Source organism: Equus quagga, chromosome 6, assembly GCF_021613505.1.
Source record: "Equus quagga isolate Etosha38 chromosome 6, UCLA_HA_Equagga_1.0, whole genome shotgun sequence".
Lineage (NCBI taxonomy): Eukaryota > Metazoa > Chordata > Mammalia > Perissodactyla > Equidae > Equus > Equus quagga.
In genome coordinates this window covers 2784640-2810300 of record NC_060272.1, presented here as the reverse complement: position 1 = coordinate 2810300, position 25661 = coordinate 2784640, and the positions used below count along the sequence as shown (strand labels likewise).

At 48.8% G+C, this 25661-nt stretch overlaps 1 protein-coding gene across 2 annotated transcripts in view; it reads left to right on the top strand.

Annotated features, from left to right (window-relative positions):
- ATP11A (ATPase phospholipid transporting 11A) overlaps positions 1–25661 on the top strand; it is a 90666-nt gene that overhangs the window by 16253 nt on the left and 48752 nt on the right. For both annotated transcript variants that reach the window (XM_046664657.1, XM_046664658.1), the window contains exons 3-11: positions 5761–5850; positions 6662–6742; positions 12197–12304; positions 16037–16165; positions 18456–18559; positions 19049–19099; positions 22335–22399; positions 23045–23126; positions 24355–24505. In XM_046664657.1, coding sequence (XP_046520613.1) covers positions 5761–5850; positions 6662–6742; positions 12197–12304; positions 16037–16165; positions 18456–18559; positions 19049–19099; positions 22335–22399; positions 23045–23126; positions 24355–24505 — 861 coding nt within the window. The remainder of the gene's footprint in view (positions 1–5760; positions 5851–6661; positions 6743–12196; positions 12305–16036; positions 16166–18455; positions 18560–19048; positions 19100–22334; positions 22400–23044; positions 23127–24354; positions 24506–25661) is intronic.

Sequence of the window (25661 nt, the reverse complement as noted above, 5' to 3'; positions counted from 1 at the left end):
GTCAAATTACCTCTACCAGTAGTAGTACAGGCGGTGGTCTATGTTGGTCACGTCATCTAAGCTCTAACACAACCCTCTGAGGCTGACAGGACTCACTACACCCAGCTCATTCCCAAAGATACTGAGCCTCAGAACAAGATCGATGAGCCGCCCGGAGCCACATGTCTGAGCCTGAGACCAGCACTCCCTCTGCACTGTCAGCGCCACCTCTTACGAGCCCGTGATTCTCACCCATTTCCTAACATCGGTAATCCAGAATTGGGGTGTAATTTTCTATTTTTACATCCCCTTCGTCCACTCATAAATGGAAGAGAAAGCCCAGCGCGGTGGAGCTGATTGCCTTCCCCGGAAGTCCGTGGCCGGCCTGCAGTGTGTCTTTAGGGCTGCCTTGCTCAGCTTGGTGCTGGACCGTTTTCAGGTACATGAGAGCCAGGCCCCGGGCGTTGTCCAGACACTCTGGTTTTACTTTCTGGCAGCTAGTGAAGAAGGACCGCCCCGGGGCTTAGCTCTTAGAGTTTGCTTTTCACCACGTGACTAAAGGTAGACCGGGTGGGACCTGCTTCTTCGTCATGGGCCACACTCCCCATGAGTGACACGGAACCAGAGGTGACTTGCACAGAGGAGAAGCGTGTGGGCAGAGCCAAGCTCAGAGGCTCACGTCTCGTCTCCCGACCACACACCGCGCGTAGGCAGAGACTTCGGGAGTGAAGTTTTTTATGATGTGGAAGTAATGGCAGGAACAGTAATCGTCCTGTATATTTCAACATTCTTCAGATGTCTGTTACAGTAAAGAGGGATGCTCTGAGCCACTCAGGTTTCACAGCTTGCTTATAGCAGAAAAACCTGGTTCATGCCGTGCTTGTCTCTCGATACCAGGGATTTCCAGGAATAGGTGCTGTTCTGCTGATCAGAAGAGGGCACATGACTCCTGAATATAGGTCAGAGGCTTACATTATACTGTGGCCCACGTGTCTAAGCAAATGTTTAGATTGTTACAATTTAACAAAGATCAAAAATGTACAACTGGCCCACCATTGCCGGTTTGCCAGCTCTTATAAGTGTAATAAAATGTTCATTTAATTTTATGTTATCCGTATGGCACTGACTTATCAGTACCGTCACGAATGTTTAAATTATCTCATTGAGTTTTCATTTTTCTTATCATACACCATCAGGAATTAATAACCGTCTTTTTGATCACATTAATGGTCAGCAGTAATAGCTCATTACAGTAATGTGTTCTGTAAAATATGGAAATTACAGAGCATGACTAGGTCTACACTGCAGCATGAGCCCTCTGCGCGCGATGGCAATAAAGTAATCATTTAAGTGGTTTTAAGTTCCAAATCGGTGCCGGTTCCCTGGTAGACTAGAATTTGGGAGGTTGAAACAGAGTCCTGAAATAATAACACTAAAATAGAACCAGACCACACATCCACGTCGCACCCTGGGGTTATTAAAACTTCCAGGTTTGGAAGGATTGTAGACAGTCATGTTTTATTTTATTTTATGGAAACTTTCAAAAATATACAAAAATAAAGACAGTAGTACCATAAATCTTGATGCACTTGTCACCCGCTGTCAGCAGTTATCAACAGTTGCCCAGACTGGTTTCGTCTGTGCCTCTGTTTTCTTCCCCAAGGTGATGTTGAAGCAAATCCTAAACAGCGTGTACTTTCCCTCTGTAATGATTTCAGCAGATGGAAGGTGGAGGTTCAAGTCGGACCTTTTCCATTAACGTGACTTAGCTGCTGAGTGATGTCTCACGGGTGCTAGCCGAAGTGCTTTCATTCTCTAACGTAGTAAGTGTGTTGGCCTGGGTGCCGGGGAATAAGGTTGGTTTCATAATGGGGGGCCTTAAAGACGATTCCATTTTGGGGTCAGTATCTCTTAGAAAGGAATTGTGTGAAGAAGAAAAGGTCGTCCTAGGTTAGTCACAGAAACACGAAAATGAGACATAAATGCCGTGATTACATCATAACTTTTATTTTTCATTAGTATTTCCTTTTAAAAGTTAATGGAAAATAAGTGACTTTTCTGTTAGGGCCCATTTAAAAGAAAATATATATCTTCTTAAAAATTTAAAGAGACTGATTGCGTTTGTTCTGTTTGTTCAACTTGTAGAATATTTTCTGAGCACCATTTAAGCCAGAACTTCGATCCTCACCTCGTTTCCTTCAAGGCACATCTCTTATACTCATTTTATAGAGAAGGAAACTAGAACTCAGTCGCTACATAATTTACTGAAGTTTACTGGATTTTTAAATGTCAGGACCAGGGTTTAGTTGGGGTTTGACTCCAAAGTCCATGTTTCTGTGGTATAATAAAGAGTAAATATTTCCAGAATCCCATAAAGTAGCCAAATTGTTCTGCAGTAGGGGTAGCAAATTAAGAATTCAGATTTCTTTTTTTCATTTTTAAGGAAGAAAGTGCCTATACTTTCACTGGCAATCAGGGTTGGGGTTTTTTGTTTTTTCTGATTGTGAAACCAGGGTACGGAAGATCTGGCTGTGTGTTCTCTACTCTCAATTTCTTTGGCTACATTTCTGTCCAGGACACCTGCTTTTTGGTTCTTAGTTTGGTTGTACTCAAATGGAGAAAACCTAGTGTGCGTTTAACAAAATCCAACACCCATTCATGATAAAAACTGTCAGCTAACTAGCAGTAGAGAAGAATTCCTCAACTTGATAAAGAGTATCTACAAAAACCCCACAGCTAATATCATTCTTAATGGTGAAAAACTAGGTGCTTTCACCCTAAGATTGAGAACAAGGCAAAGAGCCCCTCTCACCATTTCTGTTCAGCATCTTACTAGAAGTCCTAGCTAATCCAAAAATAGAAGGAAAGGGAATGAAAGATACACAGATTGAGAAGGAAGAAATAAAACTGTCTTTGTTTACAGTGGCTGATGGTCTCTATAGAAAATCCCAAAGAATCGACAAAAACCTCGTGGAACTTAAAGCTATTATAGCAAGGTTGCAGGATGTAAAAAGTCAACTGTGTTCCTATATGCCAGCAGTGAACAATTGGAATTCGAAGTTAAGCACTATTTGTATTAGCACAAAAAAAGGAAAAGGATACATACATACATTCTTAAGTATGAATCCAACAGAATATGTACAGGATCTATATGAGGAAAACTACAAAACTTTGATGAAAGAAATCTAAGATTTAAGAAATGGAGAGATATTCCATGTTCATAGATAGGAAGACAATGTTAAGATGTCGGTTCTTCCCAACTTAGTCTCCAGATTGAACGCAATCCCAATCAAAATCCAGCGAGTTATCTTGTGGATGTCAACAAACTGATTCTAAAGTTTATATGGAGAAATGAAAGACTCAGAATGGCCAACTCAGTATTGAAGGAGAAGGAGAAAGTTGGAGGACTAACACTACCAGACTTCAGGATTTGCTGTAAACCTACACTAATCAAGACAGTGTGGTATTGGTGGAAGAAGAGATGGAGAGATCACTGGAACAGAAGAGAGGGCCCTGAAATAGACCCCCTCAGGAATAGTCGGCTGATCTTTGACAGAGGAGCACAGGCGATCCCAGGGAGCAAAGATAGCCTTCAACAGATGCTGCTGGACAGCTGGATGTCTAGACACGGATTTGCACTTTTCTCAAAATTAATTCAGAATGGATCAATCACAGACCTAAATGTTGTCAACACAAATAATCCGTAACCAATCTATAAATCAAAATGGGGGTGAGTTTATTCTGAGCCGAATGTGAGGACCATAGAGCCCGGGGCCTCCCTTCCCCAGGAAGGGCACCAAAGAAGTGGGGTGTACAGAGTGCTTATATACCCCAAACAGGATGTTTCACATATGATTGAAATGTCCCTTTTACAATAGTCGCGAGACTGCTCTGACGGCACAGTGATTGATGAAACAGCAGGTAGGTCTGCTGTCTCGGTGGACACAGCAGAGTGGCAGGTCTGTTGTCTCGAGCTGGGTGGTCACAGGTGAGCTGGGTGGTCATAGGTGAGCACAGCAATCAGTTCCTAGCCTAGGGAGAGATGTTTATCCTTAAGGAAATGCCAGTGTGGGGCAAAGTTGCACCTTTATCTCAAGGCCATTTGTTCTTGCCATAGGAAATGTTTAAAGCAGATACACAATGCATGCTCAACAGCCACTCAGGCCCTTTGGAAAAACAGGGTCAGGCCGAATTAGGCTTACACCCCAGGGCTTCCTCATACACTCCAGAATATCCTGTTGCTGCCATTGGTTTATCAGTGTAAAACACACGACTATGAAAGCCCTCTGGATCGCATAGGAGAAATCTAGGTGACCTTGGGTTTGCAGTGAGTTTTTGGATCCAGTACCACAAACACTAACCATGAAAGGTAAAATTGATAAGGACTTGAATTAAGATTAAAAAGTTCTTCTCTTCAAAAGACACTGTTAAGCGAATTGAAAGACAAGCCACTGACTGAGGGAAAATAATTGTGAAACACCCCATCCCGTGAAGGACTGGTGTCAAACGATACATGGAAGATAAGGGTGTTCGGGGGCTGGGTGGGGCGGGCTTGGGAGGACCTGGAAAATTAATTTCTTTTCATAACCTGCAGACACCCTCTTGGAGTTGCTCGGGCCCTGTTCACTGGGGCCACCCTGAGAAGGGAATTAAAAATAGGGGGCGGGGGACCACTCCTTTGTTTTCACCCTCATTAATGAACTTCATCACGAAAGGTAGAATTGCCTTGTAATGTAAATTAGAACAGAAAATGGGAGTTCCCTGTATCTCTCTAAGCAATCCACACTTAAGGCAAAGACGCTTTTCTTTGAAACCCTGGATGTACTGTGAAGTGTGTGTGAAAACCGCATTCGGGACACACTGGATGGTTTGGGGCCATGCCGGCCTTAGTGGTTACATTACATTTTCAAGAGCTCATGTTTGAGACCTTGGCGTTAAAGGAGCTCTTGGTGGAGTTTGATGCCTGACGTCTAGATGTTTGGGGCCAGCGCCCCGACGGGAGCTGACGTGGTCCCGTTCAGATGCCCAGAGCTCGAGCGGGCCGTGCAGTGGGCTGAGCACCTTCTCGCTCTTCGGTAGACTGTTGTCACCAAAAGGCAAAAACTGGTCCAGGGGAACTTTAAAAACAGCTTCCAAGCTGCGTGTTCACTGTGGGTTAATGACGTTGTTGTCAACACAAAACTTAAGGAAGCTCTTCTCCTGAGGCAAAAATGAGAAGTCGGAGCATGAGTGGGGCCAGGACTCCCCGCCCTGCTGCCTCTCCGTTCCCTCCAGGTGGGGGAAGGGCACCCGGTGGTGCTGGCGGAACCCCCTGCGTGGCACCGCCTCCAGGCTGCGGCAGGACCACCCGGTAATGGTGACTGGTATTTTAGCTCTCTGTCACCATCTAGTCTCACCCTAACGGCAGAGAGAGCTTACCCAAACTGCAATCAAGGAAAAATGCTAAAGCTGTATGTTTTGAGTTAACAATTAGAGTTTATATTTTATGAAAGACTTTTGGCAGTAAAACTGTTGTTAAGCTGCTTTGTGTTGCCTCAATTGTCTGGAAACAGGCCATTTGCATATGCTGCTTTCAGAGAACAGACTCTGTGTTAACAGTTTGTTCTTTTGGTCAGCAAATAGATAAAATGTGTACAAACACTCTAAATTTTGAATTGTGAATTTTGTATCTAAAACTAAACATTTTGTACTTTGCAGTCCGGTGCCATTTATCATGAGGCGGGGTAACCTGAAAAAAGGGAAATGTGATCAAAATGACACCTTGTTTTCTCTTTTCTGCAGTACACGTTTTGGAACTTCATACCTAAGAACCTATTTGAACAATTCAGAAGAATAGCCAACTTTTATTTTCTCATCATATTTCTGGTCCAGGTAAGACCAGTTGTCTTTCTGTCGCCTCAAATATGAATCTAGGTGTGTGAGCTTCTGTCCTCAGGTCACTGGGGTTTGCTAGGAAGGAGGAGTGAGTACTTGGTGCCCCTGACTGCTGTCCCTTCGCTCACCTTCCTCAAGGACATCGTGTCGGTTCAGAGGCCGTGAGCTCGCCCACACACGAGCACTCTGCTCTCACGTTGGTCCTGGCCACCTCTGTCACCTTCCCGTCCTGCAGGGGGTCAGGAGCTTCCTAATCTTTAGGAGAAGTTCACCAGCCACGCTGAGCATTGTTACACTTAGCCGCTTCCTGAGCACATGTGGATGCTCCAAAGAAAATGTTGAGAGAGAGAGTAAAAAGAGAGAAGCACGGTGAGGTGTGAATTAGAGAACAATAGGTCGGTGTGTTAAGAACAGTCTCATTTTTCGCAATCATACAAAATATAGTTGAGGGACTTTTAAAGTTTCCCCAATGTTAAATTATCCAAATAATCTAAAGGGTGGCATCAGGAGCCAAATAATTTAAATTGAATGACAATGTTCCCTGGAATCAGACCTGTGCCTTTGCCGTGGCTAACGTGGCTTCCTTAAGCACATCCCTCCATTAAAGAAACCGCCCTCGGTTTTATAGGAAATTGGATGATTTACTTCTCATCTGATTTGTCTCTAGTGGGATAAAGGGGTGACAGTAAAGTGATTTAAAATAAGTGGAAGCAGGCCTTGGGTGATGGTGTCACAGGGCCGGCCCGTCAGTCTAAAGCCACTAATGTGTGTTTTTGGAAATGGTTCTATGATTCTCTTTTAATTGCAGTTGATTATTGACACGCCCACGAGTCCCGTGACGAGTGGACTTCCACTGTTCTTTGTCATTACCGTCACAGCTGTCAAACAGGTGAGAATCCTGGGGACAAAAGGGGGAAAGTCGTACGTGACCTTCTTGTATGATGTCGCCTTTTAGCCAGAGCAATCTGGTTCCTTTTAGCTCTTTCATAGAAAATTTAACTAAGCAATGCATTTTTCTAAGTGTTTTAGCTAGATGGTTGAGTTAAAATGGAGCTCTGGTGTAAACAGTGGCCAGATAGGTGCCCTTTGAGTTTGAGGAGGAAACCACGGTTTTCACGTCCTAAATCGGCAGGAGGTGGTATCTGATCGTAGATGAATTGCTTCAGTTGTGTGTGTTCTGGATTGTCTTAACCACAAGGACCTGCTGCCCACAGAGGGTCTGGGATGTGGCTTTGTAATAGAGCATGCCAACTCCTGACTCGCTCAGTGTTCTTTCTGGAACTGATGACTAAAGCCAGTGACTAATCTAAGAATGGTCTCAGTTACTTCCTCCACCCACTTAGCCAGTTTAGTGCTTCAGCCAGCACCACTATCTAGTCCGGAAAATTTCCATCGCCTCAGAAAGAAACCCCACACCCATGAGAGACATTCCCCATTCCCCCGTCCCCGGCCCCTGGCCACCGCCTGTCTACTTTCTGTCTCTGCACATTTGCCTGTTCCGGACATTTCACATTAATAGAAGCATACACGACGTGACCTTTTATGTCCAGCTTATTTCATGTAGTGTAATGTTTTCAAGCTTGGTCCACATGGTAGCGTGTGTCAGTGCTTCTCTCCTTTTTAAGGGTGAGTAATATTCTGTCATGTGGACGGGCCACATGTTTATCCGTTCATCAGCTGACGGACGTTGGGACACTTCTCCTTTTCGGCTGTTGTGGATAAGGCTGTTATGAACGTTCACATACGGGTTCTGTGTGGATGGAGGTTCTCAGTTCTGCTGGGTCCTGCTGTGGGAGTAGAATTGCTCTCATGTTTTGAGGAGCTGCCAGAGTGTTTTCCAGAGTGGCTGCACCATTCCACGTTCCCGCTGGTGGTGTGTGAGGTCACGGTTTCTCCACGTCCTCGCTAACGCTTGTGCCCATCATTTTTTTTGCAGTCGTCCCGGTGGCTGTGAAGTGTCTCTTTGGGTTTTGATTTGCATTTCATCGGTCACTGATGATATTCAGCATCTTTCTTGTGCTTATTGGCCATTTATGTATCTTCCTGAGAGAGATGGCTTCAAGTCCTTTCCCCGTTTAGAAATTGGGTTGTCTTTTTACCCGCGAGTTGTAAGGATGCTGTCCATGCGAGTCCCTTTTCTGCTGCAAACTTCTGAACTTGATGTTTGCATCTCTGTGTTGATACGTCAGTCTTTCGTTTGAGACATCTGGATAATGTGTAGAGTGACAGCTTCTAGTTAAATCTTGATGGTCAAATTCTTGCTGACAAAGCCACACTTTCCTGGTGTTAGTCTTTAACTAAAAAATAAAAACACTAAAACATATATTTTACGTGGAACGTGGTGCAAACGCAGCCACTGGGTGACAGTGGTAATGGTGACATCTCGCAGAGGGATTTACTTGACATGGGGACATGGAATAGGGCCACAGGTCTGCCTTCCCGCCAGTGGGTGTGGGTGCCTGCAGGCTTCCTCCTGCTGGTCTGTCTGGACTTCCCTACGAGAACGTCCGGACTGGTATTTTTTTAACACAGAACTGTGAGGAACATTTAAGGATTGCTTCGTGTTAATTTGGCTTTTATTTTCCACTCACCAGTAGTCTGGAAATGCAGATTTGAACAACAATGTGGTTTTACTTCATACCTGTTAAATTGGCTTTTAAATGTAAAAGTCTGAAGACCCAGTGGGCATGAGAACGTGGGGACACGGGCATCCACGCGCTGCGACGGGAGCGTAGTGGACCCTCTTGGAGAAAGGTCTGGGGACATCTGATAAAGTCGAGGGCGTGAACACCAGGGGCCCTTGGTATAGACGGTGCACAGGCTGTGCGTTTGGTGCATGTTGTGAGTGCGTCTTAGAGTGGACCGCAGAGATCAGGCCGTGTGTCCTGGGATGCCCCGTGCAGCCATCTTTGTAGTAGAAAACTAGGCACAACCCAAATGTCCTTCATCGAGGTTGTGGGCACCCCGCTGTGTGTGTGGTGGAAAACAGGGCAGTGGGCTGTGAGCCTGAGGCCGGCCTGGGCCCAGCGCTGCCCCCTCCCAGCCCAGGTTCGCCCTTGGCCTAGCTGTGACCCCTCAGGGCCACAAAGGGTTTGTGGAGAGGACAGAGTGAGGTCACCGTGTCCAGAGCTCTGAGACCTGCCGAGACAGCCTGTTCCACACTCTGACCTTCAGCTTTCCTGCCTCCACCTGTGCCAGGTCCTCCCTCTCCTCCACGCGGCACCCCCCTGTCCTCTGACCAAGCCCTGGCTCTTGGGGGAGACCTCGCTCCTTGCTCCCTCCACCTGCCTCGTGTTCTGTCCACTTGTCGCTTTCCCTCTCCTGCCCATCGCCAGCCGCTTCTGGACGTCTCCACCCACCAGCTCATACACCTCAAGACTTAACTGCCCTCCGTGCTGCCTTCCCCAGTGACCTCAGCCGCTCGTGCTGGGCATCCATTCCCTTCCTCTCTCAGCTCAGAGAGGCCCCTTCCGTGGAGCCCGTTGCCTGCCTGGCTCCTGGGTGCTCCTCTCCTCGCCTGGCCCTAAGCGGCGTCTGACATCTGGCCGCCTCTGTCCTGTAGCGAGCCTGGGCAGACACAGAGCCTTCGGGTGGCCCCGCTCCCCACCCTGCCTGGCCTTCCGCGTGTGTCCACACCCCCAGCACCAGGCTGGCCCCTTCCCAGCCCCCCACCCCTGTCTCTCCTGCCGCCTCTTGCATTTCTCCACGTTATCATCTCTGCCTTTCGGGGCAAACACTCAGCATCCCCTGAGACCACCTGTGAGGCCTCTGCTCCTCTGAGTCCTCCCACACCCCAGGACTGGGTGCTGCACCTCACTGGTGCCACGAATCTCGCACAGCAACGCGACTGTCTTTCCCACAAATCCCGAGAACCACAACAATAGGGACAACGCTGTTCATTTCAAGCACACAGTTGCTGTTAAATACGAGTTTGACAAACCCAGGGACCATCTGCTCTCTGCTTCATTCCAGTTTCCTCAGTTCCCTAGAAAGACAGTTTTTTAACAATTTGGGAGAAATGTGTGGAAAAGCGATCGGACACCCGGGGTCTCTCTGTGATGATCACAGCCAGAGAAAATCCCTCGTGCTCGGCCCTCCCTCCCTGGGCACCAATTAGCTTCCGAAAGTAGGAGGTGCTGTCACTTGGGTTTGCTGGTCTGTCTCCCATTCGAGGAGACTCCAGTGCAGAGAGATTGGGGCAGCTAAGGGGAAGACGCGCACTGTGCCTGCTGCCCCTGCGGCTGCCACATCGTGCAGAGCCGTCCTCCCCACAGTGGGCTCAGGGGCCTTGTGACGGGACCCACTGTGTCTCCTCTGTGTGGCGGTGTGTGTTCTGTGTGGCCACCTCTGGACATGCAGATGGCTGTCGGGCACCTGGTTGTACCTTTCTTGTGCTGGGAAATAACCCAGAGAAGACGGATTCATCGTCCTGAACCCAAACGCACTTCCACATCCGTGAAACATGGCTCAAAAGGCATGTTGGTTGCTGGAGAAAACCTCTATGCCCCACATCCTAGTGTCACTTCTTTCAGAATTCTGCACCAAACTCGTGGGCCAGAAGTGGGTGGTTTCTTGTATCTGGGGAAGAATTTGAATGTCTGTACTTGTGCCTATTTGAGAGCAAGAGGATTTAGTTGTGAGAATGAGGTCGGTCTGCTTTTCCAGCGCCCGAGCCCGTGTCTGCGTCCACGTAGGAGTAGCTGTTGGCAGTAATTTCCTGTGTTTGTTACGATCACTAGAAAGCACACGTGTGTGGAGACGGCGAGGCTTCCGTGGTATCGCAGGGTGGACCGGGCGGTTTGCTGGGTGTGCTGGCTCTCAGCTGCCAGACAATGAGAGACACTCAGCAGCTGTCTGCCGGCGGGCTTGTGCCTTCCAAGGTAGAACGCTTACGGCAGCTGGCGGAAAGGTCATTGGTGCCGAGTTTCTTGAGGACTTTCGGGCAGTTCATGTTAAAGTCTTGCTCAGTTTGGCTCAGACATTTTATCTTTAGGAATCTATACTAAGAATATGTGGTGGACATGCACAAACATGTAGTTGTAAAGATGTTTAGCAAAGTATATTGATAACTACAAAAATTTAAAACAACCCAAACTGCCATGGAGAACTGTCTAAGGTGTATGGAGGGTACGAGGTGGGATAGTGTGTGCAGTGTGGTCCTGTATGGAAAAAGACGCCTCCACGGGCTAGAACGATGGTTATATATAATTGTATTTATATATTAGCAGTGATTTTTACTGAGAAATAGGATTAGGATTTCTTTAGTTTCTTTTTTTAGGAGATGGTTTATTGATTTTCTACATTTTGTCCACAGAACATACAATTTTTTGTAATATAAAAAATAACTAATTTTGAAAAGTTCTTTTTGCTTTTTTATTTGTCTTGATTTTGTTTTCAAAAATGAAACATCCTCCTGCACCAGGTTTCAGAAGGAGAGGAAAAAGCCAGGCAGCAGGTCCAGGGACACTGGGTGGAACACGTCCAGGCTGGTCGTTAGAAAGTACTTTCTTTTCTAATTTCCTGCATTGCACATTTCCTTTATTCATTTATTCTGCAGTATTATTGAGCTTCTGTCACATACTGAGCCTTTTTCTAGGCCCTGGAGAGGATAATGTGGAAGAGGAGACATTCTGGTGAGGGAGGCAGACACCAAGAAGACACGTGCAAACATATATGCACGCACATGTGTATGCATGCATGCACTGTGGGGGCAGCATGGTGCTGGTGGTGGAGGCCTCTCTGACATGCTTCCTGGGTCAGCGAGGACCTGAGCCTGGAGGAAGGGGGCCAGGAGCCCCCCACCCCCTCCACCCCAGTCCTCGGGCCACGAGCAGAGCCTGGCCCCTCAGGGACCCCAGGCCATGGCCCTGGCAGTGAGCAGCCTGGCCTAGACACCACGGTGGACTCAAGAGTGGCCATTCCACATGTGTCCCCACAGGAGAGAGGGTTTAGGAAGCCCCGTGAGATGGAGTGGAGTCAGGGCTCCCTGTGGGCGCAGGGCTGGTCAGGCTGTTCATTCCGGGTATGAGAACACAGGGAGGGCGGCCTCCTGGAGGCCCGGGAAGGGGGGCCTTGACCACAGGGGGGCTGGGACCTGAAGAAGTGGAAGATCTAGGGTCCGTACGAGGAGAAAGCACTAGGACTTGCCCGTGGGGTGTCAGTGGGAGGACCAGCACTAGGAGACTCTGGTGTCCTGGGGCCGCGCTTGTCCAGTAGTTGAAGCTGCTGCGCTGGACCTGCAGTTGGCACCCATCGTGGCGACATCCAGGAGGAGCGGCCGGGAGCAAGGCCCCTGAGTGGCATGCCGGCTCCCGCACCTGAACACGGCCTTCCCTTCTTCTAGGGCTATGAAGACTGGCTTCGCCACAAAGCGGACAACGCCATGAACCAGTGCCCCGTGCACTTCATCCAGCACGGCAAGCTGGTGCGGAAGCAGAGCCGGAAGCTGCGGGTGAGTGTCCGGGGGCTTGCCGCCTGCAGCCAGCAGCGGCTCAGGAGCCACAGAGCGGCCGGGCGTGTCTGTTTTCTTTGGCAAAACCTCAGTCTGAAATTGCTTTTTTTTTAGTTGAGCTTAGGCCCATCCTCTTCCCCACATACTTCTCACTTCAGGCAAGCTCCTCCCTCTGTCTTTTAAAAACTGTTTGCTTTTATCTGTTTATTTTTAAAGTTTTAATAAAGTTTACTTTTTAGAGCAGGGTCAAGCTCACAGCAGAAGCGAGCGGAAGGTACAGGGGAGTCCTCCTCGCCCCCCACATCGGCGCCTCCACCGGTGTCCCAGGGTGTGAGGTCATACTAACCGGTCAAGACAGAACACTCCGGAATGTTTTCACTACATTTGTCTTAGATCAAGGCAAATCCTATTAATATAAACTCCGCTAGTTGGAAATTTATGAAAATTGGGACGGAAACCTCACTGAAGTTTGCACTTTAATTTCTTTTTTCCACTAAAGTGTTAGATGTATCACAACACGTTTAAATGTGTCTGAATTCTCTAAGTGGGTAGTCTCAAAACCTGCACGGCTCTCTAGGAAGGCCTGTCCGTGCACAAACGACGAGTGTGATTTTTGAGGTTTGTCCTGGAGTGACGTTCGGCTGGGAACCTCGGGGTGGAGCCCCGCATCCTCCTGCTCCTGCGCAGCCGCCCTGCCTGCCCGCTCCCTGGCAGCTCCCCGTCCCTCTGGGCTGCTCTCCCGGCCAGAAACCATGCGGGGCCGTCAGGACATTACCGACGGGGGTATATGTTCATGTATTAAACACACTACTGTATGTATCTTCAAGTTTTAAACCACGTTTTCTTTGTTTTATACATTTTACTGTCCAGTTGTTTTAGTATCTCTGAGCTTCCCCTCACTTGGCCTCGATTGGCTGTGTTTTCCCAGCAGTGATGGGGTCAGAGGTGAGGGCCTGGGAGGATGGGCCTCACCTTCGTGGGGGCGGTGGTGGGGACCCCGAGCATGTGCTAACAGGCTCGTCAGACCCCAGGCCCTAAATGCAGATTCCTTTAATGACTACATTTCCTTTGCAAAGTCTTCCATACTTTTAATAATGATCTCTTTCTTTAAAAACAGACCAAGACAGTGTCTACCAGCAGAAAATTGAATTGTTAATGCATTGATCTCCTATGGGAAATGCCTGCCATGTATCCATCTGTTCTAACTGAGATGATTCTCAGTTGACTCTGAGACAAGGAAGAAAGCTCAGGCTGTCCCTACGACACTGGGCATCGGCTCTCCTGGGCCGTAAGGACCCAGACCTTCAGAGGGTGCTCAAGGCTAGCAGAAAAGGAAACTCTTTAATTGGTCCATCTCTAAGATTTTGTCATTTCAAGAATGTCATTATATAAATGGAGTCATACAGTGTGTAACTTTGGGAACTGACTCTTTTTGCTGAGCCTAATTCCCGTGAGATTCACCCCAGCTGTGAGCCTCAGTGGCACCTTTCTCTCATTGCTGAGTCTGTGATGTGGGGTGGACCACAGTGCACTTACATTCACAAGTTGAAGGACCTTTAGATATTTTCCATTTGGGGACTATTTTGGATAAAACTGCTGTGAATGTTTGTGTACAAGTTTTTGTGTGAATGTGATTTCCATTTCTTTGGCATAAAAATTCAAGAGTTAGTTGCTGGATCATATGGTGAATCCATTTTTAGTGTTAGAACTGCCAGACCGTTTCCCAGAGCGTCTGTACCATTTTGCATCCCTCCAGCGATGTATGAGTGGTCCAGCGGCTCCACATCCTCGCCAGCACTGGGTGTTGGCACTGTTTGTTATTTCAGTCTTTCCAGTGTCTCAGTCTGGTTTAATGTGCATTTCCCCAGTGGCTATATTGAACATCTTTCCATGTACTCATTTACCATCTGTGCATCCTTTTTGCTGAAAAAAAAACCATGTTTTTACCCATTTTCTAGTTGGATTATTTGAGGGCTTTTTACTGTTGAATTTTGAGAGTTCGCATATTCTAAATATTAGTCCCATGAGGCCAGCCTGGTGGCGGGCGTAGTGGTTAAGTTCACATGCTGTGCTCTGGCAGCCCGGGGTTTGCAGGTTCGGATCCCAGGCATGGACCTAGTACTGCTCGTCAAGCCACACTGGAGTGGCGTCCCACATAAAATAGAGGAAGATGGGCACAGATGTTAGCTCAGGGCCAATCTTCCTCACAAGAAAAAATAATAAATAAATATTAATCCTTTATCAGAAATACTTTAATGGGGTATTTCTAAAAGTAAACTTGTTAATTTTGATAAAGTCCAATTTATTGATTTTTCCTTTCACAGGTCACACTTTTAGTGTCACCATTAAGACCTCTCTGCCTAACTCTGGAGCCTAAACGTTTTCTCCTGATTTTTTCTAAAAGTTTTATACTTTCATGTTTTGTGTCTAAGCTCATGATCCATTTTGAGTTAGCTTTTATGTAAAGTGAGAGGTTTAGGTCGGAGTTCCTTTTTTGGCCTTTACTGCCCAGTGGCTCGGGCATTGTTGGTGGGAAGGCTGTCTCTCCTCCACTGAGTTGCTTTGCACCTTTGTCGGAAGTCAGCTAAGCGTGTCTGTGGGTCTGTTTCTGGGTTCTCTGTCCCCTGGTCTCTGTGTCAGTCCTGCGCCGAGGCCACCGCTGTCCTGATTGCGCAGCTGCACAGCGACCTTTCACACCGGCAGCGACTCCTCCGCCTCATTCTTCCTACTCCAGTTGTCGTAGCCACTCTAGGCCTGCGCCTGTCCACATAAATTTTGGAATAAGCTCATCTATGTCTACAAAAGTCCTTGCTAGGATTCGGTAGGAATTTCACTAAACCCGTATTCTACTTGGGGAGAGAGAGTAGCCCTCCAGTCTTAAGTTCTCAGACACTTGTGAGCCAGGACCACATGTGGCATAGCAGGAAACCCCACTTGTAGTTTAGATGGAGCTTGATGATGACCCGATTCTGGGAGCATCTCGTGTGCAGCGGCAAGACCGTCTGAGCAGTTGGAAGGATTTGGAACCCACTAGCTGGACACCCCGATCTGTGGGTCTGGATGGTCAGTGCCTTCCAGTTACACAGTCCAAGGTCACAGTCAGAGACAAAGGGCCTCTCTGGGCGGTCATTCAGATGCCTTTCTTGGTGATGAGACCAAAACTGATGATTATGTCTTATTTAAAAATCCGTGTGGAAACGTTCTGTGGCTCATTTTCACTTCAGTTTTTGAGGTGTGATCACCACTTCTGCTTTCTTCTTGGTCCTGCTCACGTGATCTGGACAGTGTCTTGGTCCTGTAGTTCAGCCGGCTCTTAGAACGCTCACGCCTGGTTTGTAGCACACCTAGTTGTAGGTGAGCACCTTCCTGCAGGAATGGTCCCACTCGGACACGCTAACAAACGCTTGAACTTGCCTGCTTGGGCTGAATCATGGAGAATCCTGTTACAGATGTTCAGCCATGTTTCCATTGCGAAATACTCTATCACAATGGACTTTGAACCTTCCCGGATCTAAAATTGGCATTGAAGCCTCATCTGGTCTTTCCTTGATTTGGGCAGAATGCCTGGGAAATGATCTTTCTCTAGTTGCATTAGCATCCGTGTATCTTCCTGCAAATAAACACCGTAATGGTGTCTACAGGCAGGGAGAAGATACTGTCAGGGAAAAGAAACCCCCGCGCCCTGCAGCCACCCACAGAGGCAGGTTCGTTATGTCTGTGTCTGTCCTGCAGGTCGGGGACATCGTCGTGGTCAAGGAGGACGACACCTTCCCCTGTGACCTGATCTTCCTCTCCAGCAGCCGCGGAGACGGGACCTGCCACGTGACAACCGCCAGCCTGGATGGAGAATCGAGTCACAAAGTAACGTGCCTCTCGCTGGGTACCCCGTCTGGGCCTCCTTCTGTCCCCAGGCGTGAGGCCAGAACCACGTTGTGTCTGACACCCGTGTTCTCAGTGGTCCCCGGGACTCATGCTGCCATTGTTTCCTCCTTTTTACGTCTTTCTCTCTCTTTTCCGCTTTTTCTTTCCACCCTCGGTGTCTGTAACAACCAGCCGTCTCAGGTTAAGAGAAGTGGCTCCGTGTTACTTACTTAGTTGTCATCTAGCGGAGGAGCCAGGCTAAGGATGCAACAAATGGGCTGCTGGAATTTTGAAAGTTTTCATTTTACTGGTCAGAATCAGTGTCTTTACTGGCCTGAAATTATGTGAAAAGTCACACAGGAGCCTAGATTTTGCCTCACTGTTACTCCCATAAGTGTTTTTTGTTAAAATAGCTTAATTAGGGATTTTCTGAAATTGTAATTTCGTACATTCAGTGTGGAATTCTGTACTGGCAGCTGGTGCTATCAATTTTTAATTAACAGTCATAAAAGAATAGAACATAGCACTATTAATTTTAAGGTTTTCATTATTTAAAAAATCTAGGAGCTTCTGAGGAGTTTATGAAATTGAGCCTGGCTCACTGGATCCAGCCATTTCTAAGGCATCAGCTCACACAGTGCAGCTCTGAAATGGTGCTTAAACAGTAGCTATGGATGTAGGCAATTTCTACAAGGAGAAAGAGATATTTTCTTTGCAAAACCCTAAAGGATATGCTGATCTTTTCTGGATAATTCATGATATCATTGTATAAAATCATGGGTTTTTTCCGGCATTTACTTCCGCATTTCCACGTAGCACATCCCCAGAGAGTTAACCAGGTTCTGGCACAATCAGTTGCAAGCAGCAGTAATCCTAGGGCTGGAAATCCCTGAGTGATTCGAGCGATGACTGCCGCTGGCTCTGGAACCAGAGGAGGTCGTGTTCCCATCCCCCTGGCACCCAGGAGCCATGCACGCCCTGGCTGTTGGCAGTGGGCTGCCCTCCGCGCCCCATTCCACCGAGGGGATGTCTCTTCTCCAGCGCGTCCCAGTGTCACTAGTGACCAGGTGCTGTAGGCCATCTCCAGGTGTGTCACTTTCTGGAGATGAATTTAGCAGCAGTCGCCCTAGTCCAGAGCTGGCAGATGCTGGAACCCACGTGCCACATGCCCCTTTTGTGTGTTTGTGCATCTTAACAGAGGGCTCTCTGTGCACTTCTGTGCACTGGGTGCGGCTTGGGGAGCTGGAGCCATCTGAACCCTTTCCTTAAAAGCAGAATGGGGCGTGGGATCCTACGCTGGCTGCATCTGCTGCCCTTGTGACCCTGGGCGGCCTTTTTGACCTCTCTGGAGTCTTTTCATCCGTAAGATGGGGACAAAGCTGTCTTGCAGAGGCCCTTGTGGGGATATAATTAGGAAGTTTCCCGAAGTGCTGGATACGTGACAAGTGCCCCGAGATGTGTAGACGCTGCTGTGGTCGTGTCTCCTGTTGGTTTGACTCATCACCCTCGTTGTCCAGCACTTGATTCCTGGAGACACAGGGGAGACTGAGTGCTGCCTTCTCTCTTGTCCGGGCCCTCGTGCACGTGTCTTTCTCTCCTCTCTCCCACAAGGCCGGTCCGCCTGTTCGTGCTCGCTGACGCTGTCTGGGCCCCCGTTCTCAAAACAGGGTCACAGGCCAGCAGCATGGCGTCACCCGGGATCACGTTAGAAACAGACTTCTTGGGCCCCACCCGACACCCACGGTGTCAGAAACTCTCGGGGTTGGGGTCAGGGGTCAGGGCCTGCAAGCCCTCCAGGGGGGCCGAGGCACAGTCAAGTTTGGGGCCCCCCGGTTGAGGCCCATGAGATCTTGCAGACGCTTACAGTCCCAGGGCAGCGAGGGGCGCAGTTTGTGATGCTGTGCTGGCTCCGTGTAAGCAACAGCGTTATGGAAACAGAAAGGAGCATATTAGCTGCTGAGATTGTTTCCTGGTCGGTAGCCACCACTATGACAGATAAATCGAAGTGTCCAGTTTTGGAGAAGAATTCCCAGCATTGCTATCTGTCCTCCTCGTTTTAAGTCGAGGACGCTGGGTAAGATGGAAGAATTCTCTGGCACCTGAGAGCTAAGGGCTGACGCTAGGACCCTGTAGTTCTGTAACTTAAACATTTGCAAACTCTTTCTTTGTAATTGGGCTTATTGACATGCACAAAAAGTTAAACACCTTGCTGCCCGAGGGTTGGAGGCCCCAGCCACTCGGTTTGTTGGTCATTTTGGTTGTGAATTCACATTTCACGTTCCATTTCTAGACTCATTATGCCGTTCAAGACACAAAGGGGTTCCACACTGAAGAAGACATTGACCGCCTCCACGCGACCATCGAGTGTGAGCAGCCCCAGCCCGACCTCTACAAGTAAGCCGGGTTTGGGGTCCCCACCGGTGTCCCCTGATCCCCAAACACGGTTCTTGCTCTCCACCTAGAGTGCACCGATGGTGGTTTGGAAAGAGAATGTGAATCACTGCTTGCAAATTAAGGGCGAGTCAAAAATGCAATACTTGCGTGTTTTCGTAGTCCAGCAACGTCCAAATCCAAAGCTGTTAATACACATATCTGAAGTGTCTTAATGGAACTAAATTTAATGAAGAAAGAATCTTGTCTGTATTCTGAGGAAGTGATGTTAGGGAAAACCAGTTAAGTCACAGGCTCGTAAGAACAGAGAGTCAAGTAGGGAGAGGGGGGAAGGTAGGTTTGGCTGCACACCGGCGTGCTCGCAAGTGAGGGATCCCAGCTCACAGCGCACTTCTGTCCCAGGGTCAGGGAGGCGGGCGTGTGGGACCGTCACTTGCTGTCTCTCCTCCCGCTGTGCTGCTGCCTGTTTGTAACCTGACTTCTCTGTTGCAGGTTTGTGGGCCGCATAAAAGTTTACCACGAACAGAATGACTCTGTGGTGAGGTGAGACCCGCGGTTTTCATCTCTGTTGTTGAAGTGAATTCTTTTCTGATAAGAGTTTTTCCTTGGTGCTGCTCTATTGGATGTTGAAGGTAGAATTCTGCTTTACCAAAGGCCCCGGCGGTTCCAGTCTCTTCCCCGGTTTCTCTTGTGGATGCGGCCGTACGTGTTAACAAACTAGGGATGCTCGTGGAAAATGTTCTCTCACGAGTCTGCGGAGCGTCTTCTCACGGGGGAACGTCAGGAGCTCATCTGACAGTTCCAGGGCAAAGGAGAGCGTGCTCTTTCCTCCCTTAGAAAGGCCCCTTCATAATTTATAGACTCATACGTCTTCAGCTGTGAAGTTGAAAGCTTTCTGACCTGGAGCCGTTTTATTGGAGTGTGTGTGTCTGCTCAGAATCGCGGCTGGGGGCTGGCCCCGTGGCCGAGTGGTTGGGTTCTTATGCTCCGCTGCAGGCGGCCCAGTGTTTCGTTGGTTTGAATCTTGGGCGCGGACATGGCACTGCTCGTCAAACCATGCTGAGGCAGCGTCCCACATGCCACAACCAGAAGGACCCACAACAAAGAATATACAACTATGTACAGGGGGGCTTTGGGGAGAAAAAGGAAAAAAATAAAATCTTTAAAAAAAAAAAAAAGAATTGCGGCTGGGGCATATCTTTGGCTCTAGACTGCACCCATATTTAAGAGGATGTGCCTCGCCAGGGCTGCTCACGGCCTCCGTCACGTGGGGATGGAGGAACCTATGACCGGCGGATCAGCTGTGCCTGGTGTGGGTGGCAGGTGGGTGTGCTTGCCTGTGTCGTCATAGTGGTCTCAGGACGTCACACCGCGGAACGCTGACAAGGATCAGCACCCCATCAGATGTCCGACTCTGAGGCCATGAGGTAGCGGTGTCCAGAACAGCCAGGGCTCAGGACCAGGGTGATACACTGTCCCGGCCGCAGCTCTTGGTCTGTGCTGTGTCCACTGCCCAGGCCCATGACGTTTTATCTGGACATTGTCTCAGGGTCCTAGCGCTTCTCAGTTTCAGCTGCCTAGGTAGTCAAGGTCTGCTCTGTAGGAAATCAGCTTTGAGTAGGTTTTGAAGTTGCTCCTTTTCCAGAAACCCCGCTGTTAGAGGAATTGCTTTTCTTCCATTTGAGAAGTCTCCAGGTTGCCGATATCCTGGCATTACCTTGTGTATTGTGGAAAACATTCGCCCAGAAGTAGAAATAAACTGAGTGGGAAATTACTGCAAAATAAGTAGTCAGTGAATCTGAGTCGCTGGGCTCATCTCCTAGTCACGCTCCCCAAATCATTTGTTTTGAGGAAACACTTGTGCACTTCTGAGCATGTTTTTATCATCATTATCCATCGGCAGGTGAGTGGGTGCTTTTCAGAATTTGTGGAGGCCTTGCCCTGGTCTCTCCTAAGTACGTACCAGTCTACGCGGAATTCCTAATTGTTTTGGAGAAATAACCTGTATTTCTGTGTCTTGTGAGGGTGAATGTGTGTTTGAATGCGTAAGTAGGTCTAGATTTATTCGTGTTGCTCGTAGATGAAGCTGCAACAGTAAACACTACGGGATTCCCATGCTTTATATTTATAAGAAGTTTAATGCCGAGCATCTGGGAAGATAGTTACTAATATATTTCGTATTTTGATACCAATTCTAGTTTAGCTTTTTAAGTATTTATACCCTTCAGCAGACTTTTAATATTTGGATATGTGAAGATGTTTATAAATTGGTAGTATGGACAGTTCTGAATTATACGCCCACGTTCTTGCCCAGGCAGAGTGACATTTCCCCTTCCTCCCGTCCAAACTAGGAGCAAAGGACTTTTTTAAGTAAATTATTTTTAGATTTCCCAGAGATGCTTTTTAAAGAGCCGTTTGTTTTCGTAAACACGTTCGACGTGAGTTATTGTGAATTTTTGCTTATAGAGGCTGACAGTACACATAACACGAGCAGACAGCAGGGTACAGCCCCGGGCGCCCGTCTTGAGTGGCTGACAGGCTGAGGGATGAATGTTGAGAGCCCCGGACAGCCCCGGGACCAACGTGTCAGGTCGGGCATGTGCCAAGCTCTCCCCTCTTTCTCGTCTCCAGCTGCGTGCAGTCCTGAGCTGTGTCAGCGAAATACACCGATGGCACTATAAGCTTAGAACATTCAGTGGGTTCTCCACATCCCATGGTAAAGGAAATTTAAATACACCGACAAAGTAAAAAGCAAACTTCAGCAAATACTTTCAATTCTTTCCCTTTACCCTCCAGAGAAAATCACGAGATCACTGTCGATAGCAAAACCTGTAAAGCTGAATTCCGCCTCTCGTCTCTTTTACTCCTGGGAAACGAGAAAAAGTCATTACTCCCCCAGCAGAGGGAGCCCTGCACGTGACCCCGACGGCAGAGCTGTGGTCGCTGCTCCCTGTGGAGCCTCAGGGCTTGGGGCAGGCCTCCTGCTTACGGGAGTGGGTTCTGAATTCCTTGGTTGTTGCCTGTTTCCCCCCAAAGTCGCGATGCGTGGGTTGTTTGCTTACAGGGCCACTGCATTCAGAGGGGCTTTGTGGCATTGACTGCCAGTGTTGAAACGCACGCAGAGCATCCGAGCCTTCATCCTTAAAACCCTATGTCACATGAGACGTGCTGAGTCTCCCTGCGGATGTGGCAGCGATGGCTGAAGCCACGTGAGACCCGGGCACCACCTGCACTTTCCCAGTGTGTTTAGGGGTCTTCCAACCCAGCGGTCCTCAGACTTAGGCCTATTAGGAGCTAGGGTTCCTGGTTCAGTCTGTGGGGGTGACACTTTGGACACATCCCCACGTGCTGCTGATGGCACTGGGGTGGGGACCCCACTTGTTGGCCCACGGCCCTTGAGATAGCTAGCGGAACATTCTTCAACCTTCAGATCCAGTTAGTAGGTCTGGGGTGGGGCTGGGATCCCACGTGCCTGACGAGATCCCCGTGCCTGATGAGATCCTGCACAGGTGTCAGTGCTGTGTGGGGATGGCAGGCGCCAGCTGAGCAGCACCCTCAGAGTGCTCCCAGCAGAGCCACATTCCTGTCCTCCCACAGGCAAGGGCCACATGCTGCGCTCGGACCCGGGCTGACGTTCATAATCCAAGCATAAGCAAACCCTCATTTTAACGATGTCCTCTTAAAATGAAGTCTGTTAGGCAGATGAGCTGACTTGCCGCTTGTGGTGTGCCTTCCTCTGATCTTGCCTTCCCTGCTCTCGTCATGCCTGTCTCTGTAGGCCATTAGGATCAGAAAACCTGCTGCTTAGAGGGGCCACGCTGAAGAACACCGAGAAGATCTTTGGTAAGTGTTTGATTAGTGCATTATTAACAGGAGCTTTCGAGAGTAAGTTACCTGAGCAGTTAAAGTGCACAGTGGTGCCGTCGACGCATCTCTGTGCTCGGAGGTGGGTGGACTGCGGGCAGCGGTCACTGTGCCTCCCAGGACAGTCCGTGTCGATGGAAAACCACAGTCCCTAGGGCGTGGCGTCTGAAGAGAGTGCTGCTCCTGAAGCCCCTGCAGTTCTTGACTCAGAAACTCTCAGTTAGATCCTTGGACACGATTTCGTTCTGCAGGAAATGCTTTTAATGGCTGCATTTCTTTGCTCGTGTCTTCCATTTCTGGTGGGTCATTTTTAATGTTTTAGTTAAGTGAGACAACATAAAAGTATCCGTGTATGTCCCATTATTGGAAAATGCAATATATTAAAATCCGAAATTAAAAAAAATAAGTAGAGATTGCTCTCTCTGCAGGAAAAAAAAAAGTATGTCTTTGGTCTGAAGAATCCTGTCACGTGGCTCCTTTTGTGAGCAGCTAGCTTGCCTGGCGAAGTTTAAAATAGGACTCGTTCTGCCCCACATTCCATTTTCAACATAGCTGTGCGTAACTCACGATGTCAAGGCAGACACAGCCGTGTTCTGTTCTAACATTCGCTCTTCCGCTGTGTAGGTGTCGCGATTTACACGGGCATGGAAACCAAGATGGCGTTAAATTACCAGTCAACATCCCAGAAGCGATCTGCTGTGGAGAAGTAAGTTTCAGCACCGCTGTTGGAAGTACGTGGAAATCTGTGACTCGGAGCTGTCACAGAGCTCTGTAGAGAGGAACGTGCTTCCCTCGGCCTTGTCAGCAGCTCATTGCCGGGGCCCAGAGAGGCGGAGAGCTGACTGTTTCGGTCGACGGTCTTGTTTTGTGGGGACGTAAATGCCCACACCTCCACAGGCTCCCTCGGGTGGACGCCCCCGGGTGCAGGTACCAAATCAGGTGTCCATCACGCCTGTCACCGTCTCATTAAAAAGTCAAAACAGGGTCACCTTTAACTTTGGGGTTGTTGGAACCACATCTTGTACCGAGGAGAGAATTAGCAGAGAGAGCAGTCTTCATGCGACAGTAGAATCCTTGTGATGATAAGTCAAGGAGAGAGTTGGATTTGTAGGAAAATGTGGTCTGGAGTTTTGTCGTCTCCGTCTCCTGTTAAAGTGTATCCTCCTCCTGCAGTGGGGAACTGAGCCGTTACCAGTTACTCAGTAAAGAGCTGTGTGCCATGTACGAATTTGGAGGGAGCCTGGTGGGGTGTCCTCCACCTGTTCTTCGTCAGTTGATCTCAGAACCTGGTCCTGGGTCCCTGTCTGCCTGAGGCCACATCGAATATGAACACGGAGATCCGGCTCTTAGTAAGCAAGAGGGCCCTGATGCCAGATGTCGACGTTCACAGAGCTTTCAGAAATAGACACTGGAAACCAGGCCTTCTTCCCCAGATCTGCTAAGACGCTGGCCAAGGGTTCCGCGTGTTTCCTACACAGAGGGCGTCCTGAGGAGTGTTCACGCCCCGCCCCCCGCCCCCCTTCGTAGTCATAGTCTCTAAATTTGGAACTCATTGGTTAATGCTTAATGGTAGAAGAAATTGACTTCTGGGTGTTCTTTAAGTTCTAGAATCCTAGACTGCAGACGCCGTCATCAGGGACGTGGTTGTGAGCGGCTCCCTCTCCTGTTTACGAAGCTTTCCCTTCTCTTAGCTGTTTCCCTGGTGGCCTCTAGAGTCACACTCCTGTGACCCCGAGTGGACTCAGATGTGAACGAGCATTTTCGTTTTCACTGTCCTTTTCTGGAGGGGAGGGGTCCTTTGAAACCTGTTGCTGGGTTGTCTCTAACCTGCTTCTTCACAACGTGGTCACCTTGACCTTTGCAGGAAAGGCGATGTCAGCCCTGGTGTCTTCGGGGAGCAGCAACTGAGTAACCTCTGCCGTCCTGTGTTTCAGATCAATGAATGCCTTCCTCATCGTGTACCTCTGTATTCTCATCAGCAAAGCGCTGATAAATACCGTCCTGAAGTACGTCTGGCAGAGTGAGCCGTTCCGAGATGAGCCGTGGTATAACCAGAAAACCGAATCGGAAAGACAGAGGAACCTGGTAGGAGAGTGATTGCTTTCATACGATGGAAGGTGTCGTGTAGGCCGTTTTTGTGAAAATGGTGTGAGAACGCTGAGTGAATCTCCGTAACAGATGCACTGATTGATACGGAAAGTGTCAGCTGCCTCCGTAGCTGTGGACACAGGCAGCCCCAGCCTTCTTTGGGCGTTTGCACACACAAGTCTGGGAAGTTGTGGGTTCCCATAGTAAACTCACAAGGACAGCACCTTAAAGGCTTTTCGTGTTTCCAGAACCCAGTGCGGTGTGCTGTACTTAGAGGGTACTCAATAAATGCTCACCGATGATCATGAGATAAATGGCACCTACTTAGGCAAAAATATGGAAATAGGAGAATCTCAATGGTAGGAAATTACGGTAGGAAATGGTTTCATTTTTCCTCAGGGGGATTGCAGCTCAGTTGCTCAGGTTTATCAAAAGTGTTCTTTTCCCAAGTAATTTGACTGACCGTCCTGTACTTAAGACAGTACAGTTTTCTGGCTGAGCCTCCAAGTCCAGAGTAGGGTGGCGTGCAAATCCAGACCAGAGTCCACTGAGTTCAGAGCAGGACAGTGTGCAAATCCAGACCAGGATCCACTGAGTCCAGAGCAGGGCAGTGTGCAAATCCAGAGCAGGGTCCACTGAGTCCAGAGCAGGGCAGTATGCAAATCCAGACCAAGATCCACTGAGTCCAGAGCGGGGCAGTGTGCAAATCCAAACCAGGATCCACTGAGTCCAGAGCGGGGCGGTGTGCAAATCCAGACCAGGATTCACTGAGTCGAGAGCAGGGCGGTGTGCAAATCCAGAGCAGGGCCCACTGAGTTCAGAGCAGGGCAGTGTGCAAATCCAGAGCAGGGCCCACTGAGTTCAGAGCAGGGTGGTGTGCAAATCCAGACCAAGATCCACTGAGTCCAGAGCAGGGCGGTGTGCAAATCCAGAGCAGGGCCCACTGAGTCCAGAGCGGGGCAGTGTGCAAATCCAGACCAGGGTCCACTGAGTCCAGAGCAGGGCGGTGTGCAAATCCAGACCAGGGCCCACTGAGTCCAGAGCGGGGCAGTGTGCAAATCCAGACCAGGATCCACTGAGTCCAGAGCAGGGCGGTGTGCAAATCCAGACCAAGATCCACTGAGTCCAGAGCAGGGCGGTGTGCAAATCCAGA